The sequence below is a fragment of the Ammospiza nelsoni genome, chromosome 4, assembly GCF_027579445.1.
Source record: "Ammospiza nelsoni isolate bAmmNel1 chromosome 4, bAmmNel1.pri, whole genome shotgun sequence".
NCBI classification, from domain to species: Eukaryota; Metazoa; Chordata; class Aves; order Passeriformes; family Passerellidae; genus Ammospiza; species Ammospiza nelsoni.
In genome coordinates, this window is record NC_080636.1 from 72,082,673 (window position 1) to 72,103,537 (window position 20,865).

At 34.4% G+C, this 20,865-nt stretch overlaps 1 protein-coding gene across 3 annotated transcripts in view; it reads right to left on the bottom strand.

Annotated features, from left to right (window-relative positions):
- The window catches only part of FSTL5 (follistatin like 5), a 377,325-nt gene that overhangs the window by 69,470 nt on the left and 286,990 nt on the right, over positions 1-20,865 (bottom strand). For all 3 annotated transcript variants that reach the window (XM_059470972.1, XM_059470973.1, XM_059470970.1), the window contains one exon: positions 15,567-15,733. In XM_059470972.1, coding sequence (XP_059326955.1) covers positions 15,567-15,733 — 167 coding nt within the window. The remainder of the gene's footprint in view (positions 1-15,566; positions 15,734-20,865) is intronic.

The window sequence follows — 20,865 nt, forward strand, 5'->3', positions numbered from 1 at the left end:
AATCTTCAATATACCATTACACGTTACCACTGCAAAGATCAAAAAAGGCACCCTCTTTAAGACTTCATTTTTAACTGATGATGCGAATCAGTGCAATTCCCCTTCAGAATAACCCACCCAACTAACTTCAAAAATCTTCCTTATTGGATATTTTGACTTTGTCTCTTTCTAAAATACATGAGGCAGAAGATCAATTTACTTCTCCCTTTTACTAGCTGAACACACGTTTTCAAAGTGTTCTTCTTCAACAACACTATTAGTGGAAGATGAAAGGACAGCTATTCAAAAGAGCCACACTACAGGTACTTACAGTTTATCTGGAAAATGGGTTTTGTTATTACCATTTGGAATTTTTTGCCTAATCTCTGCCAAAGATATTTGAGAATAAAATAGGGCAGTGGATGGAGTGTAGAAAAATTCAGCTGTTACAATGCAGTCTGGAGACTAGTTTAATTTAACATTCCTTATGCTAAATTATTAGATATTGCTTTGAAGCATTCCTACCTGTTTCAGCTCTTTAACTGATTCATTGTGGCATATGATATCCTTAGGTACCATTGCTATTTTCTAAGTAAATGTGTGCCTGTGCATGGTTTCTCCCTTCTTTTTCACAGAAACCATGGATGAGACACTCCTGTGGTTATTTTATATTAGTATTTCAATAGAATTCACACATGATGACTCTCAGAGAGTTAGAATTTTATGGACAGAATGTTTTGTTGGTAGTGGTGAGCTTTGTCTGGTTGTTTGGTTTGGTTTTTTTACAACTACAAAATAAATGTCCTCAGCTTATTGTTACACTGAATTCAATGTTTGTTTTGTTAATTAAAGCAAACCACTCAATACAAAGTGAACAATGTTGTAAGCAGCATTTGAAAAGGGATGGTGAAGTACAAACAGAGCTACTTGACACTGCATGTTGACAAGTATTTAGTGTTTTATTGACTGACTCACAAGCTGAGTAATTTAAAAAAACCCTGTATCTATACTGACACACAGACATCTTTGAAACAGAGCCTTCAAAAATCAACAGCAACAAATACAGAAAAGATGGGTTTTTTAACGTTTTGGAAAATATATTTGATGACAGTAAAAAAGAAGAAATTGCTACAAGCTCAATTTTTGTTCTCCTACTGTTCACACAGAAATGGCAAGGTACTTCTAAAATTACATTGAGAAACTCTAATTATTTTTTTCATACATGAAAAGATAGAATTGAATAATTACCTTAACAATGTTTCAGCTGCAATTCTGTTCTCCTGAAGAACTTGACATTTCACAAATCATAATATATGTTACAAATAATGAGCAAAATAATAAAGAAAGACTTCAATTTGATAGTGAATATTTGCTTTTCTCTCTTGCTGTTTATAAAACAGAAACGAAAGGTGATTTTTTGTTTTGAATCAGCAATTATATCCTTGGGGTTTATAAACCACTTTCATATGCTAATGCTTTGAATATGAGAGAATTTATGACCATTTTCCAGCATTTCTTCATTAACAGCTCTAGGAAGACTGTTCCTTGCTTTCTCCCTACAGGAGAACATATAAGGAAACAGACTGCTTGAATTTGTTCATCATCATAGAAGCTAGAAGTATTTTTGTTTTGATCTATGCCATTTGGGCTTTTCTCTTTTTTTCCAGCATTTTTTTGCCCATACTTTGCTTTCCTAAATAGCTTTTTGGGGGTTTTGGCTTTGTAAAAATAAATTTTTAAAAAATAAAGCACATGGGATATGTGAACTGAAGATGTGAGTCCTTACTAACATTATCCTCAAACAGAAAAAAAAAATAGTTTTTTGTGTTCTTAATAAATGAATTAGTGAACACCAAATATTATGAATTCATGCTTTTTCATATTATCTTTATTTCTATTTGCAGTCTTTAACAAATCCACAACAAAGAAAAAAATATATTGTTTAGACCCTTCTTTATTGATGGTTATCAATAGTAGTTAAATTATAATGATAACTCCCTGGGTGGGGGCATTTTCCTTAGTTTTAAAGGAAAATCTTGATTTTTTTAATGGGGAAAGGCAAAAAACCCCACATTATCTGTCTCTGAGCCGATCAGGTAGAAAATCTGAAACTAAGAATTAAAATTTTGTATTGGTTTGCTAGGGGAAGGCTGTACCAATAACTGAAACCAGATAGTCTCACAACAATAGTTGTTTGCTTGTAAAACACAACCAGTACACATATTCCCTTTTATTTCCTGTACATCCTCCCAAGCTTTCTGCATTTTATTTCAGTCAACTCATGGAAGTACCAGTAATACTAATGTCACATTCTTGCTCATATTTTACAGGTTTTTCAGTACCTTTAACTTTCTTTATTACAAGGATACAGAGAGTGGATATCCTTTTGAAGGTTAACTGAAAACATTTTAAAAAATAATTATTTACCTGTGGTTCATTTGCCAGACAAAATCAGCTCAGGCTTTTTGTGCTAATGTCAATGCTACAACTATTTTCTAAGTAATCAGTTTCTCTGTTCACGCTGACAAAGCAATGCAACTCTGCACTTTATTACTGACTGTCACAAAGAAATTATATCCCACAAAGAACCCTGAGAAAAATTGCATTTGGCAGAAATCCAAGATTTTTTAAATTTTTTTCTTCTAGATTAAGAGGGTAAACAAATTCTACATTTCATAAGCACAAATCTGCATACCTTCTCTCAGTCTTAAATTTTACAGCGGCAATAAGAACAAATCATGAATCTAGTGTAAGTCCACTGGTTGAAGAATCAGCCTGACAGAAAATAGCAAATTATGCCAAAGCTTAAAGAAGGGAAGTGCACAGTCTAACATAAACACTAGTACAGTATATGCAGTAGAAAGCGATAAAATCTTAAAAGAAACTATGTTCTCAAGAATACACCATCAGACACCAGTTTGTGACTGTTAATGCAGACTAGTTTTGGTCAAAGGAAATTAATCCTCCTAAGCTTCTTTTACAGTCATTTGAGAAAGCTCAGGGCAGCAAAATCCTTTTATGGGATCATTCAGTGGATCTGTCAGTGCTCACTGTCTTAGCTGCCACCCACCTCTCTCTGCTGACCATGAAAACAAACTTCCTAGCTACAATTAGATATTCCAAGCATTTCACTGGTTCCCCTTTTCTTGGCACTGGGGAGAACAGAAAGAAAAAAGGAAATAATGACTGAATTTTACAAAGGCTGTATCCCATTATTGCAAATAGCTTTACTAGCCTTACTATACTGATGATTGAGTAAAGTGGTGAACATTTGGTGAGTAATTCAGAACATCTAAATAATAATTCAAACATCTAAATAAATCTCCCATGCTGAGAAAGTCTTCATGCATATCTTCCTAAACTTGTATTATATTACAAATGCTCAATGCAGAGGCCACCCTCTATTCTTGCTTCCTAAAATAAGACTTTGTAATGCATAAGCTGAGGCCAGGAGTTAAATTGCGAAGGATTTGGCTTTATTCAGCAAATCTGAGAAAAAGATTATTTCTCTGACTAGAAATGAATACAATAACACTGTACCTGTTTAAATAATCAATTAGATATGTATGATTTTCCCTTTATTCTCTGAGATATAGCAAGGACTGCAATTTCACTTCATGAGGAAATAGTAACAGCTAATAAATGGTAATATCCATTATTCCACATAAAACATGCAACTGCTTTGTGCTTTTCAAAAAAAAGTCAGTTGATTAAAAATTGGTTTTGCTATTTGGAAATCTAATAATGTTGCAACCTCTTAAGAACTTGAAGAGGGATGACACAGGAAAGTGACATAAAAGGCCTCAGTGCTAGATTACCAGTGAGAATAACGACTTCATTTGATATGTAGATGTGTAAAGAGAATTTGGAATTTTTTTCTTGTTTATGGCAGACACTAGACATAAGTGAGAGCTTTGCCAAAGTACTAGAGCTCTTGAGGCTAGCCATAAAACATCACTAACCTTTTACTTCCCCAAAAACTCCGTAATTTTACATTATCTTGTGATGAATTGGCAATAAGGACTGCTAATTTATTTAGACATTCAAAACCTCCAACTGAGTAGATGCAGTATATTTTAAGTAGAAAATTCAGCATGCTCTGATACAGCTGTCTTTTTTATTGCTTCATGTTACACAGAGATCTTCAGAGAGACTCATATACCATTTGACTTTTACTCCTTTTTAACAAGCCAAATTGTTATATAATCAGATTTAATCAGATAAATCTATTTGACATTCATTCCTCACATATTTTTCAAGTTAAACTCATAACAAATGAAATGAATTTATAATACTTACTCAATTACCACAGTTTATTATCATTCCGCCAAACTGTGCCTTTTTTTTTAATCAGCTTTAATTGTAGATATATTTATTATCACACTCCAAGGTAGTTTTGCAAAGAGAAACTAGCTTTGCACTATGCAGTTTACTTGGATCATATTCCAAAGTGTATCTAAGTGTTAGGAAGGCCCAGAGGAGCAGAAGTACTGATGTAATTTACTCTCTAAGGTGATTCAGTTTAGAATTCACTGAATATCCACTAAATTTTTCTGATTCTAAAAATATCACACTACATAATTATACTGTGCTGAGATTTAATCTGTTTTCAAATACTACAAACTATTCTGTTTTAATTTTATAATGTTTATTGGAATTTTTGATCTTCCTACTGCATAAAACACTGCATTTCAGTTTTAGTTGCATCAGTCCAAAGCCCTTTTCTTATACTGAAAATAACTCATATCTTTGGTTCCTGAATTAGACTAATCTTGAAACAAAAAAAACCCCACTTCATTTCATAGAAATCAAGTTCTCCAGATGTTTCTTTACAAAACTCAAGAGAATCTACAAAAAAAGGAAACAAACAAAGCTTAAATTTTTGTGTTACTCAAATTTTTATCCAATTATTATCTAGGCCATCCCATGTATTTATGAATTATCCAGGAGGGAAACAGACAAGTAGGTAGAGGGTATTCAAGGTTTATGCAATTCACAAAAACCCAGTGGGATAAATTTTGGGTTTTCACAAACTCCTTTGTGTACATGTGATAAACCAATAAATAGACAACAAAAATATCTTTTCAAACAACTTTTAAATATCTTGCAGACAAAAAAAAAACCTAAACCAAAAAAGATAGAGATTTTTTGAGAATCTCCTAATATGTGGCAACTGAAAAGGGTGTATTGGGCTAAGTGGCAGGTGAAAAAAAAGGAAACCTAGTACCTTAAAATGATTTAAAAATCAGAATGATTCACTTTGGCCCATTCTTAGCATACTAGGGAGGAAAAAGGCCCATTATAAATCACAAAGTTTTTCTAAAGTTATCTGTCATTTTAAATGCAGCATTAATATAAGATCTAAAGACAACAGTACAAAGAAAACAGGGCCAGTCACACATTACTTGGATTATTAGCACAATCCCACTTGAGTCAGTTTGTTATCCAGTATGTCATACAAGAAATAGGCACAAAGATGCTTAGAAAGAGTCTGGATGCAATTCCTACACTAAACTTTTTTTTTTCAGCTATGCACCTGATTACATACAACAAAGTGAATGTCATCCATTCCTTGCCATCTTTTTCTCTTTTCTTATAAAATCAAAATATTGGCAGTTTGAATGCCAGCACAGCAGCTTCACTTAAGGGTTTAGCCAAGATTGACACACCCAATAATTCTGAAATATTCTTCTTAGAGCCTTTTAAATAAACAGAAAATTCCAGTCACTTGAACTAAACACTCAGTATGAAACTGGAGTACTGCAAAAAGATCATGAATTTACACTACTAAAATACTGAAAGCTGAGACAATTTACATTTAATACTAATCTTGGTTATCTAAGCTTTACACACATTGCCTTTGCTCAAACCACTAATACAACAATCCATGTCCATCAGTCTAATTCTTAACTAGCAAGATTGATTCCTTGATATCAATGAAAGAAAAGACACTTCAAGGTCATTGGCAGCAACCTTTTAATGCAAACACAGAAACTATTTACGCAGGGAAAATTCTTTGGGTTTTGCTTTGGAGTTAGGTTTTTTGGTTGTTTTGTTTTCTGTCTACACTGAAATGAATCGTGGTGTTTTTAGTCTCATTGTATAATCTGGTTCTGGTTCCTGGTCAGGTTAACTGTAAAACAGTGCAAGAACATCCTGGTATAAAACAAGAAAAATTAGGGTGTTCAAAAAGTTTCCAGAAAAAACCTAAGATTTTTCAGCATATAGTGGCACTGACAAACATATTTTCTAGAGCTGTACCAAGTAGGACTTCTGTTCTTTTACTGATATGAAGCCAAGACGTTATGATAAGCCCACAGGTATCACAATGGTTATTCATACACAAAGGCAACAGCATAATGCTGAACTAGCAAAACCTCATTACTTTCTATACATTATTAGCAATAAGATATTTCTGTTTCTTCTTTCTGTTACATCTGGTCTGTGTTCAAGCCATAAACCGAGGTTGGAAATTCCCCATTTCAAAAGGGATTGTGAATAGTCATAATAAATATTTTCTGGATGGTATTAAAAAATAAATATTGTTGATATTTAGACAGTTTGCTATTATTAAATGCTCATATTTGTTATACATAAAACATTTACTATATCCTGTTGCAGGTAAACTGTGTGTTATTTAAAAGCAAAGTACCTAATAGAGGTACACGAGATTCCCATGCAATAGTTCTAAAAAAAATTGAACACAAGTACTTTCAATTGCACAGTTTAAAAGTAAGACCACAAACTCCAGTTAAATGAAATGCTTATATAAAAATTAATATGCAAATGACAGTATCACATTGAGTCATGACCACATTCCCGTGCTCTCTCTAAATTAACAGGTTCCCTCTTCTGTGAGACATCCATTACTCCAATTTTACCACTGCTCTGCCAATCACAATAAGCACTTTCTTCTGCTGCAACAATAGCTAACTCTTTGTTAACACACTTGAAGTTTCTACAAGATGTACCAAAATAATTTTAATTCTTAGTGGACCATTATTTGTCTCCTGTAAATAATTTTTGCTTTTCTGTTTTCTGTAATGGGCCCAAAATTTTTTTAGAAGTGCAAGTCCTTCACAAAATATGAAGCTATATACACTATATTTTCTTTTTTCACCCTTGTTCCTTGCTTTTATTTTAAAAAATGAGACGGCACTACTCATTAGAAATATTATATGCTACTGTCACCATATAAAACTCTATCACTGAAATACCATAATATATTTTCCTTATACACAGTACAGTCTTACTTTGGAAGACTGAAATATACAGAAGTTCTTTTTCTCTAGCTAACCCCTGATTTCAATTATATTTTACTCCAATTATAACTCTATCATTAGCTGTTGCCAACTAATAGAATCCATGTCAGAAATAAAGTCTCTATTAATACAGAGGGTTGGGAGAAAAGGCAGTTTTTTCTTCCCTGCCTTCCTTTTGACATGTTAATTGTTCAATAATCACAGGTTAAACTTCAGTCTTTTTCATGAATGAATTTCTCGTCTGATGTTTTAACTATGTATATCATATTAAAAATGTGAAGGCAAAACAGGATTTCAGTCATCCTTTATTAACTATAGGTTACAATAGCAGGAACTTCACAGAATTCATGGCATTTGCCAAACTGCTGCACAAACTTTTAAGTATCTTGTAGACAGAAGTCATTGATATTTTACTGTACTAGAGTATGGCAATTCCATTTTATTTTTCATTAATACAAACAGGTCTGTAAAGACAGATTTTTGCCTAGAAGGAGCACATATTCTAGAAAGGAAGACATAGCCTCCTCCCTCTTAAATAACAGAACTATTTGAAATAAAATGCTTAAAAAATGGACACACAAACCTGCTCTTAAACCAGACAAGATAACATACTTCAGATGAGAGTCATAAGACTATGTGATTTTATTAAGGTAGCCTGAAATTTATTTTCTACGCAAAGAAAAATTATTTTTTCTTTTCAATACTTCAATTAAGTATCTATATGCAAAAGCTTATAATTTGAAAACATTACTATATTTCTCTTAGAAAGTTCTAGAAGAAATATGTTAATCAGCCAAAACCAAAACATCCTTAGCAGGTGCTTTTGAGTAACTGTCATAAAATCCAGTCCCTTCTACCTATCTTTACCCATAAAAGTATAATAAAGAATGCAGATTCAGTGACCCTCTGTAAACCCTCTGAATTCTCCTTACTCAAGGACAATTTTTTTATATCAAACCAAATTGGATGTTATTTAGAAGCACTGTTTCAACTTCCCTACTTCTGCTTGTAGTTTTAAGCCAAGCATACATGAAAGGAGAATCAGATGGAGATCATTAATAGATCTGTTTCCAAAATCATACTAAATTAGGAAAATCTCTAGTTTCATTTATCATTCCTTTTGAGCCGATCAATGAAAACACTCTGCCATGGATACAAAGGCTCTTGCACATACCCAAACAGAAAAAATTCTGAATGAGTCCTTTTGAAAAGGAAGCCCTAGATTATAAAGATAGCAATGTGAAAACAGTACAAAAATGAAAAAGAAAAAAAGAATACACATGAAAGTGATAAAAATAACAGGTGAAAGAGAAATCAGTCTGAGCTAAAGTAGATCTAATTAAATTTAGATATGAATGGATACATGGTGTCAAGTTTATGAGTAGATAGATCACTGACCAGTTTGATTCAGAGAAATCTTAAATATCATCATTTGAAAATCATGGCAGATAAATCCTCCTCTGTTGTTATCCAGTCAGAGTTCACAAACTGATCAGACTTGGTCCAGACAAACAATTTGCTTCATGTTGACTTTTGCAAATAGCAGTACCAATTATATTTCAGGTGGGTAGAAATTTTCTTCCTGAACCAGTACTAAGGAAATGCTTGTACACTTCTGCAGTATTAAAAAAAAAAAAGAATTATTTTTGAAAATATATAAATGACAGTTAATCCAAGGTAGGTAGGTAGGTAATTATGCCCTGCCTATTGTAATTTTTCCTCCTGGGCTGCTTGTGATCGTGGGCCAGACAGGGTTTCTCTCTTTTTTTTTTTTTTTTTTGGTATTTAAGAAATTGTGCCGCTCTGTTCAATGAAACAGACTTCTGGATATCAAAGCATTTTTATTGCTGGTGATATGGCCCTCCTATTTAATGTACTATAGCAGTGATTGTAAAGTCAGGACTATGAGCCACAAGAGCCTATTATTAACAAAGCATCTTTCTCATGCTCTTAAGAAGGAGTGACCTTTACTGCTAGCTGCAGCATAGTCAAATTGCTCTTTCAAGACTTCTTTTCTAAAATAATAACCTGAAAAGCTCAGTATTCTTTCTGTGTACTATAAAACCCTTTCGCATAATTCTTCTGAAAGCTGTGAAAAGTATTAAGTCTACTAGGATAGCAAAATTACTGCAAAATGACCTGGAAAACTTGGAAAAATAAATATGTAACTAGTAATAAAATTATTCAGAAATGATGCTGTTTTTCACCCAGTTGATGGATGTATGTAGCAGAAGAAGTGAGAAGAGTATGTCTATAACCATACAAAAAAATTGAGCTGCAATTTTTTGATGAACTAATCAGAAATTAATAGCACAAAATGAATTTGCTAGTAACACCAATATTGAATGCAGACATAACCTGCATTTTTATATAGATATACAGAAAAGAACAGAGAAAACAATGAATTTGAATTGAAAGAAAAGCTTAAGGTAGAAAGATATTATGGGAGTGAAGAAGAGATGCTTAAGAAGTTTTAGAAGTCATCTTGTAACACAAAATATAAAACAGCTTTTCACTAATTTTGAAATACAGGGAAAATGGGTAAGAGTGAAAAAAAAAAAAAAAGTATGATACAAGTTCTGATGCCTGGAAAAAAAAGGAGTAGAAGTTACTCCTAAATTCAAGCCCCAAATGTACTTGATAGACATCTGGATGTGCAGCTATCCTGCACCACCTGGATTAGCTTCGGGATGTTCCGAACTGAGCACGCTGGTCTAAGGTGCAGGATAGAACTCACATCCATTCACCCAAACTCCATCTTTCATTATTCAGGAAAGACACAGGAAAGACACAGCAGAAAACAAGTTCTCCTGAAAAAATATGGGAATTGATCAGTAATAGATATGATGATTATGGAGAAAAAATACAGCTTTAGGACTTCCAATATTTTTTACACCTTCTATTGTTATCACACAGCACCAATGGGCATTGGAAAATATTACATGGCAGGTACATGCTCTCAAGTAATTGAACCAAATATCGGCTCCTAGAGCTGAACTTGCAAGAGCAACTAGTGTCAAAAATGGCTTTACAAAATCAGTTGGCATTAGATATGTTATTATTAAAGGAACAAGGAATACGTGGAATGTTAAATCTTACTGAAATTGAATGTTGCATTACCATTCTCAATGCAACATCATCAACTGAAGAAGCACAAGCCAAAATTAAAGAAATCACTGGTCAAATATAAGAGCTTTCCCAATCACTCCAAACCCAAAGGTAGCTTACTGGCTGATGTCCATACTCTAATCCTTGTTACTCATGGAGCGGGGGCAATACCTACAATGAAAACTTCAATGATTGCAACTGGAGTTACTTTTGTAATTGCTGGGATAGCTATCATGCACTGTATAATTGCTTGTGTCATTCTCCTGCTGTTTCTATATTTTCTCTGACCTTTCTATAAACACAACACCCCCATGGGAGACTCTGAAATGAGAAAAAAGGTCCCAGGAAGACACTGTTTGAGCCACGGGGAGATGTAAGAGACTTAAAGACCACAACTGCCTCAAACATTGTCAAGACTACAGCAGAGTGAGCTTGAGATAAGACCAGAGGACAGGAATTTGCAACAGGAAGGTGCCTATTCCAGGCCTAGAGGAGCTCAAGTTTGGTTATCCCACCCTGGCTAATGCATCTGGACAAAAATTCCCACTATGGCAAACTGTGGGAGGAGAAACAGCTGCCTATACACATGCAACCCTCAGTTATGGGAACATCTGTGGACACCCACGGAAACCCAGAAATTGGCCTGCATAATAGTGGAGTGGCACCTCCAGAAGACTCTGGGACCCCACTACCGAGAAGACCGGGGTGAAGGAGGCCCAATGGGATGCCTCTGGATCCAGTGTGGTGATTGTTTTCTTCTTGATCTCTTTCTCCTTCACTTCTCCCCCCCCCCCGCCTCCACCCCCGCTCTTTCCTATTTCTTTCTATCTCTTTACCTCCAATTCAATATAGATAAAAATAGAAACATGCTGACTTTGATGAGTCACTGTTAATCAAATCCAACCACCTCATCAGAAAAATGAGTAGGAAATATCTGAAAGTTGTAGTGTGTTTAAGAGGTGGCAAAAACATAATGCACAAGACTCCATTACAGTCTTTTGGGTTTTCTTGGTGGGTGAAGGGCAAAGATGTCAAGAAGAAAATGCCGACTGCCACCAAAAAAGGGTCAACTTTTATGCATAAATTAATTTTAACAAGATAAACAAATCAGACGTTTTGAGGAAAAAGTAACCTATACCTAACTTCAAAAACCTCAAAACTGAAACACTAGATGCTTTCCATGAAGGCAGCCTAAAGAGAGAGATTATGACCTTTTACCAAAAGGAAAAAGCTGAACTACACTGTTTTGAAAAATTACTGTTTAACTTTGCATGTGGACAAACCATCCCAGTAGATCTTCAATAAATTAAAAAAAAAAAGGCCAAGATCTTATAAGAAAAGTAAGATTGCTCATGTATGGGAAAGAACCTGAAGGCAAAGCTGTAATAAAGTATCAGAAAAACAATAAAGCAAATTAAGTTATAAAAACTTTAAACAAGTGAATGCATTAAGACTAAAAAAGTAATATGCATTGCATTTGGGAAATACATCTCCTATTTTTCATACGTGGGAATTATTATCTCTAATGAATAGTAGGTTAGATAAAAACAAGAGGAAAGTGGAAAGGCAAATATTAAATTTAAGATGCAAGATAACAGGGAGCAAAAAAAATTCTTTCTATATGTGGACTGAAAGATCATCAAAATGCCCTGTGATATCAGTTCTGTAGTGAGTCACGGCACAATTATATTACAATTTAAGTAAAATTTGCAGAGGCATATAATTTTTCATAATTTCACTCAGATGGGTGCTAATTATCCCTGCCTCCCATCAGTTTCAGAAAGAGAAGGATTAGTAGCAAGATGCAGTACTTCTACAAAAAGTAGTTATAAGTACCACAAGAAGAGATGAGGAGAGCTAAGGACTTTTAAAATTATCAACTGGATATTATCAATAATGTCATTAGCATATTCTTCATAGAACATTTTTAAATATACTATTTAAATACAAATTTCTATGATCATCCTTTGAAAGTCAAATGGTATTTCGTAATATTTCTTTAAAACGTATTAGAATATACAAGACATTAGACATTATCAAGACTCATTTTTAGCCACTCCACAGTTGACAGCTTTAGAGATGTATCTTGTACACTTTCAGTAGAGGAGTGGAATATTTCAAATATATATAAAAATTGAACTATCAATTTCAGTTTAGACCTGGATTCCTTTCCTCCTTGTGGCATTTTTCCATTTGACAAAATACTAGGACATTATATTGTTCTGAGTTTGTCCCTCCTCAAAGCAAATAGCTTAATTCATACTGAGGACTAGATAGTGCAAAACCTTAATTTCTAAGTATGAGCACTCGCTATGATTTACAAAATCACATTGTCACTACTGCTTAGCCTGGTTCCCTATATACGTGGTGACTTCCAGTTACCTTGATCTTTGATCCATTTTACTGAAAAAACCCCAAAACCTTAGCTATCTACCTTCCCAGGTCAGTGTTTGCCTTGCCATTTTCAGAAAATGTACTGCTCTTTACACAACATTATTAGTCTTGAGATGCTCAGATATAGTTCTTGTATAACTGAGTAAATTAAGAATTCCCAGAGTTAGGCAAACATCATTATAGTTTATAATACAGCTACAGTAAAACTTAAAGTACGCTCCTTCTGGGGACATCTGATATTATACAAGCAGTAAAGAATCTAGAAATAAAGAGACATATCAAATCTATGAAAACAGTGAAAAGTAAAATAAATTTTGAAGAAAACAAGGTCTGGGTACGAATCTAACTCAATGTCTTTCTCTCCATTCTTTTGTTGTTTCTTCTTTTAATCCAGGCACCATTAACTTTTTCTTCCTCCCTATTTTACTTTATCTGGAAAGAGAGATTATTATCCCACATATACATATATTTGAGCTCTATTAATTTTAGTGCCTCACTCAGGATATTGAATCTGACCTTCTCTTTCTGTATTTGAATCGTAACTAAACTGTTAAGGGACTAAACTAAAACTTAATTTTTGCTTATGAACAATGAGGTTCCTGCAGATCCACCTCTCAGATTTGTCCAGGTCCCTCTGGGGGGCATCCCAGCTTTCAGATATGTCAAATGCACCACTCAGTTTCATGTCACCTGTAAACTTGCTGAGGGACACCTCAGTCCCACTGCCTGTGTCATTGACAGAGATGTTGAAGAGCACTAGGCCAAAGACAGACTCTGAGGGACACCTCTCGTCATTGGCCTCCACTTAGACACAATGACAGAGATGTTGACCACAACCTTTGGCTCGCTCCATCGCTCCATCCATCCATCTATCCATCCATCCATCGCTCCATCCATCCATCCCGATGTTGCATGGAACTGCATAGAAGGCTTTGTAGAAGTCTAGATAGGTGACATCTGTTGGCCCTGCATTGTCAACCATTGCCACCACTGGATCACAGAAAGTCAGCGGACTGGTCAAGCAATTGTCCAGAAGTCCTTCAAGATAAACCTGCTCCAATGTAGATGTTTTGGATATCTGCTTCACAAAGCCCTACCTTCTGCTCTTCCAGTTTTAGACTTACTTCTGCTGTTCCTTGCTCTTTTTTTGTTCTCTAATATCTCTCTCTCTCTCTCCCTGTTTTTTATGCCCTTTTTTGAACGTTCTTTCAGAGATGCCATGGGTGTGCCCTGCCGATGGTCCCTTGGGAATGGCTGCATACAGCATGGACATCCCTGGTCCTTTACCCTAAGAGGCCACACCTGTGGCCCCTGCTGCCAATCCCTGGGCACCTGCACCCAGCACAAGAACTTTCTCTGCTTGTTTTTTGTTTTTTTGGGGTTTTTTGGGTTTTTTTTGCTGTTTATTTCTGGGTTTTGTTTTGGTTTTTTTTTTTGGCTTTTTTCATACTCAAAAATGTATGTATCCAGCTTACAAATCACTTGCTCTTTTCATGTCTGCAAAAAAGCCAACTGAACCTTTCAGTCTTAAGCTGAGCTGTTAGCTTCATCATTTCCATTCATCATTTCCCTTTTATTTCTGTCTACAGATGCATCTTCCTTTTTTTCTGTCAACAGCTCATGCCAGCTATTACACTTAGAATTGATTAGTAAGAATTCCAAATAGTGGTTTTGAACATCAGGAATATTTACAGAAAGGTAACAAATATTGCAGACAGATCTTGTGGACATGGGCAAGACACTTTTCAATATAAGTCATGTGATTAATATCAAACTAACAAAAGCAATTATATTTAACAGAGAACTTTTCAGATTATCTTGGGTTTATCTTAAGCCTCTCAAGGGACTTAAAACCATCAATCAAGCAAGATGAGCTTTTGAGCTTTGAAATTGTCCATTATTTTACAAAGCACCACACTGAGGAAGCTCAGTTTACCATCAGAACTAACAAAACCAGACATAAAAGAGAGATGATGTGTGGGAACAATTTTCACCTTAAAAATAAAACATTCATAAAAAAAAGAAATAAAAATAGACAAACTAGGTATTTCATTGCAGCAATATTCCACACACATAACAGTTCAGGTGATTTCAGACTCACTTGGGCTAGACAGACAGCACAAATCCCAAAGTAACAATTTGTCCACATTTTGAACTTTGCTAATACAAAATGGCCAAAACAAAGAAAGCATACCCAGAAGCATACAAAATACAGATGAAAGCTTATTTTTAGTCTTGAAAGAAGATGTAATTCTAATACTAGTTTTTTATTTTCCTCTGTGTTTTTAGGTCATGGCAATGTTAGGTGGCAAACGCTTGCCTTCCTGAAACAAAAAGATTTACAAATTATACTAATATTCAGTTTTTCATTCTTTGAAAGGCACCATATAGGCTGCTGAATATTTGGAGGAATGAGCATGACAACTAATTTTATAATGAAATACTTATTTGGGGAAAAATGGATTTCTATTGAACTAATATAAAAGAAAACTATTATTATGATCTGTTTGTACACGAAAATGCTCATGTCACAGATTTCTCTTTTCTTCGAAATACGGGAAGACGGTACAATCCTGAATGCAAAATGCTGACTTTATTTTGGGCTGCAATTTAGCCCTCATGCTTGCTCTGTGAAACATATTTTCTCTATATTTAAAAGGGGTTCAAACACACAGCAAATAAAATCAGGCAGAGTTTGTCGCATATCATTTCCATTTCTTTTCTTTGAAACATCAGGAGCATGTAGCTTGTTATGCATCAGTTCTGTATTATTAATGAGAGGTTTTGGTAAAAAGCTGTTAAATAGAACTTTCTGTTACTTACACTGATATCTTCCAAATCTAAGCTGTTCAGAATGACATTGTTCCTCTTCCAGATGATGGGAGGTCTCAGGGTTCCCTGGATGGCACAACTAAGGACAGCACTCTGTCCCACTGTTGCTGCAGTGGTGCTTACTTTTTGATCTTCAGGCAGATTCAGCTGAACTACATCTGCAAAAAAATTTATTGTTTGTAAGATCAATGAGCAGGCAGTTTCATGAGCTTAATTAGCATGAACTTTTTTGTACACTGGTAATTTAAGAACTTTAACTGAAACAAAAGTAAAAAGAGCTTCCAAAAACCCCAGTAAGTTCAGCGTATTTCATATAAAGGTCAGCATGACATTTCAATTAAATTGACTGACAAGTATCAGCCTGTAAGGAGCAGCATTTAACATGAAAGTGAATTCCAGAGGCAGGACTGTAATACACGACTGCATATCCAAAGTCAGACACTGGAAGTTATCTGACAGTTAAGACAGGCACAGTGGACTAGGCAGAACATTTATTCTATATTTTCAGACTAACTACCTACTCCTCATTAATCAATGTTTAAAAAAGTCTTAAAAAAATTTAGATATACATGATAGGAGTCCCTGAAACTTTCTCTGTTCATCTGCTACTAAGGAGTTCCAATTTTAACAGAAGACCATTTCACTTCTGTGTTCCAGAACTCATTTGGAGACTTGAATAAAAAAGGAGTGATACACATCAAAGTGATGAAACACTGCATACTCTTCCCTCTTGTGTAATTGCCTTGTTACAGGCTGATCAGCTGAGAGTTAGCTTTTCACCTGTGGTGAACCTGACTAAACATAACTTACTAAAATTTTATATTTGAAAGGATTTTGTCCTATTAGACAAAAGAACTACATAAGAACTGAAGATCATCCAAATAAATTTTTTTCCATTCAGCTGCTAAATCATGAAAAATCTCTGGTTTTTATCTTTCATTCTTCAAGTAAACTACAAAAGGCATAATGGGTCTGTTCTCTTTTAATGATGAAAACACTTTCATATAAGAGACATTAATTCATTATAAGAAAGAAGGAACTTGTAAGGAAGCTAAGATCTTCTATAGGCTCATTTCAGCCTCATACAACCAATACTTTGTAAATAACACTTCTCCCCACCCTCCTTCCAACCCCCCTCTACAAGTGCAAGCATTAGAAAAGCACGAAAGCAAGCACAGCTCTTCAATAATTACAGTAAATTCCTTAAAAATGTGATTAAAAATAATTTTATACTTAGTTCTAAAGAGAGGCCCCCTGATTCTTTCCTCTTTCAGAAGGAATGCGCTCTGTGACACAAAACATGAGTGATAGTGCCCACCAGACATGCCCAAATGAGACTGACCTTTTTTAACCAGATGCATACCTGACACAATGCCTTACACTAAGGAAAATGAAACATACCAATTAAATTCAATTGATTATTCTGCATCCTCAGAAGCACTTCATGTTCTGTGTTACAAGAGATGGCTCTTCAGCAACACTCAGATAGCAAGACAGCTGTGTGGCTACTGAATGATTCAGAACTCAAAAGTGAAGTAAGTGTTCTGATATTTCATTTACAAATTTAAGTTATCTGTATATTTCAAATTCACTATTCAATCTAGGAAAGGCATGAAGGAGGGATCATGAAATCAGCTGGTGTTATAAGGCCATCTATGAAAACTGCCAGCCTTCACATGATGAACTGACACAGGCAATTTACATTCTACAAGATTTTAGTCTTTTTTTTCAATCAATTTCAGTATTACTATGGATTCCTACATAAACGAGGTCAGTCACTGTTACAGATGATTATAATTTTTAATTAGAGGATGGCACTAGAAATCAGAGTATCTGTCAAATATAAAGCTTACCATTTCCTACATAAGCAAATATGATTTTCTGAAATCAAAACTGAGAGGCTATCATTTTACTGACACCAAGGGTTCAAACCTTTTTTTTAAACTACCTTTGTTTTAACAATAATGACAGCCTTATAATAAATAATAATTAAGATAATGATGATAATGACAACAAAACAATAATAATAACATAGGATGACAGCACTAATTTTGCCAGAGAAAACTCCCAAAGAATTTTTTAAAAATTCTCAGTCTTCAATATAATATATTGATATGCCACTTGCAATTTTTCATCTCATGATTATGGTAACAAAAGGCCCAAATGCAGAATTTAAAAAAATGAAGAAACAGTTGTACTACCTGGAACTATTCAATGCACTGATGTTATCTATTTTTGAAAAGTTATGAAAAAAACCCTATTTTAATAAATGTGCTAGAATCACTGCTTTCCTGTAAAATTGTGAACATTTATGTAAAAAACCTTAATAAAACTATACAATTATGTATATTCATATTATCATTTAAATAGGAAAAAAGGCATAAAAATTACATTATAGCTTTTCTTATTTTCTTGAGAGAAAACTATTGCACATATTTTCTCCTTATTGGAGGGGAAAAAAAAGTTACTGCCCAACCCAAAAAGCCCCAGGCTTGGGAGCAGCACCTGCAGCAGAATCTTTGGCAGGTAAGTCCCCGAAAATTGCTGTCCATTAACTGTCTGCAACCACAGTGAAAGAGGCAAACACTGCTGGGAGTGGAAGGGGTTTGGTGTGCGCAAAAAAGTGTCAGGTGCACTGGACAGCACTTGTCTCAGAGATCAGGCACTGTGACATTCCTTTGGATATATAAAACATCGGCCCAGGAATTAAATGATGCACTTATCATCTCTTCTTTTCTCCTTGAAAGAAATAAATATGGTTCTGAGAGCAAATGCTTTTTGGACAGGTACTGAGGTTGTGTCATTAAGAGATATTCCTGACTAGAATGACTTCTAGCTTTCCCTCCATGTTGCCTTTGTAGATCAACAATAACTGTTTGAAGTTTAGTCACACACGTTTTGCTTATTTAACGTTAAATTAAAAAGCAGAGCAAAGGTTTAGAAAAATTGGAAGTGAAATTAATTCTGTTTACTCACGCCACCACCACACAAAAAAGTAAATATGGGCACTGTTGGTTACAGAGCAGTAATATTATAAGTAGCCAGTAGAGACTATGTTATATAGCTTGCTATTTTTAGAAACATGGATCCTCTGCTATGGTGTACCATATTAATGAGTTTGTTTGTAACTCCTCCGGACGCAATATCAATCTGACACGCATCCCTGGTTCTTAATTATAAAAGTTACTGGATGCATTCTTTCAGATAAAGGGAAGAAATGCAAACAAAAAACTCAAACCAAAACAACCCAAACATTTAAATAAAAGCTAGAAGTATAGTTAGGAGACAAAACCAACAGACCTGTCTGAAAATATCTGGTTGGAAATAAAACATAGCTATTATAAGATAAGACAAAAGAAGTGAAAGCAGAATAAATATTAACTATTGGGAAGACATTTTAGAACTTTTACACTGACCAGGGAAAAGGAAAACTTACTGAAAAGGCTCAAAAATATAAAAGATTTTAAACAACAAAGGAAAATCAAAACCAACCAACTAACCAACAAACTTAAACAAGTAAACCAAATCAAAAGTAATAATTTAAATATGAGACATTCCTACACTGGCTGAGAGAAGGTTGAAAGGATTTGTTAAGTTCTCTGGCTGCTGAAGCCATTCTGCAAACTCCCCTATCCCTCATTCTGCTTTATGGTCCTGAGCCAAGTCCTTCTGGCTCCTCCCACTTGTTTTTGTTACTCAGGTTATCACCGTATTTGATCCAGCTTGAATTTATTCTTTAAACCACATGAAAGAAAACTTTACACAATATTTAGGATTAATGAAGTGGAATTTATCAACAAATCCATATTTTTTCCTGAAAGACTTCGGTCAATACATCCGTACAATGCAATCGCCATTTTCACACAGATCTCATCTGGTTCCTCGCAGTTGCCCTGTAAATGACAGGTCCTCATAACCTTGTTCTACTCTGTTCTTTCCAATAAATTGCTTCTCAGCTTAAAGTATACTCTTAACCAAGTATAAGAACTTGTATTTTCTTACTCTTAACCAAGTATAAGAACTTGTATTTTGTAACATTAATTTTCATATCACTTTTACTGTGCCAGGCTTTGAGGTTATCCAATGCCAATCTTTAAAAAAGTTTGCTTCCCAGGTGATCTTTGGAGAGCTTCAATAATAACTCTTTCTCAAACTGGCATTTTCCTGTTTCATTGAACCCGTATCATCTCCCCTTCATCCAGGTCCTTATCCATTTTACCACTACTAGCTCCTATGATTTTATCTGACTAAACAGAATCTAATATACAAACATCCCAAGTGCTTTTCTGAAAATTATGAAAACACGTTTTTTTCTCATTGCTTCCCTTTATCTAGAATCTATGCTATAAATCTACTTTTATCTGTCCTTTGGTTAAAATTAGATGAAATTGTAAATATTTTTCTATTATAATTTTCTAAGTACTTTTTATTATAAATATATTTGTGATAACTTTCAAAAATATCTTCAGAACTTACTGAAATCAGATGCAAAATGACATCACTTCAACTGAATCAAGAAATACTGCAAATGATGATCAGTTAGATTAGAATGTAAGTGCTTGAATTTTCTCAGTCCAACCAAAATGTAGTCATTAAACTGAGAAAGGCAGGAAAAAGGAGTTTTCAAAGATGACATGTTGAAAAAAATATTCCAAGAGCAATACAGATAAACAAATAATGGAACTTTAATCTAAGCATTGTTGTTCTCAAGAGTCATACATCTTGGGTTGTCATTCTTAGTATGAGTTAAGTTTTATCAATATTCTTGCAAGTTAACAGATAAAATTATATCATTGCACTTTTAAAAGAGAATGTGGCATTAGGGCTCTGTTAGGGAAAAAAAAAGATAGTGACAGCTGTATGGTGCTTTGACCAACAATTCTCTTTTCTAAATCCTAAGTACATTGGGTTGATGTGCACTACATGGAACATGTTATTTTGAAGGGAAATTTTGATGGTCTAAATTCAGTACTCTTAGGGAAAGAACTGCTATACTTGGATTTGAGTTTTCTGAATAAGTTAAAGAATAAATAGTAAAAGCATGGCTCTTTCAGCTCTTTCCCCATACATGAAAAAAATCCAATCTCCAACTCCTTTGATGGCCCAAATGGCCTGTGGGGAACTGTACACAATCATAAAAACCATTTGTGGTCTTAGAATACCAAGTCAGGCTACTAGGAAGAGAAACACTGAAGTATATGAATTTATTGAGGCTAGATAGTTCCTTACTGTCTCTTAGGATGAGTAGAGAAAAAACACAATATCACTCTGGAAAAAAGGTTTTAAAAGC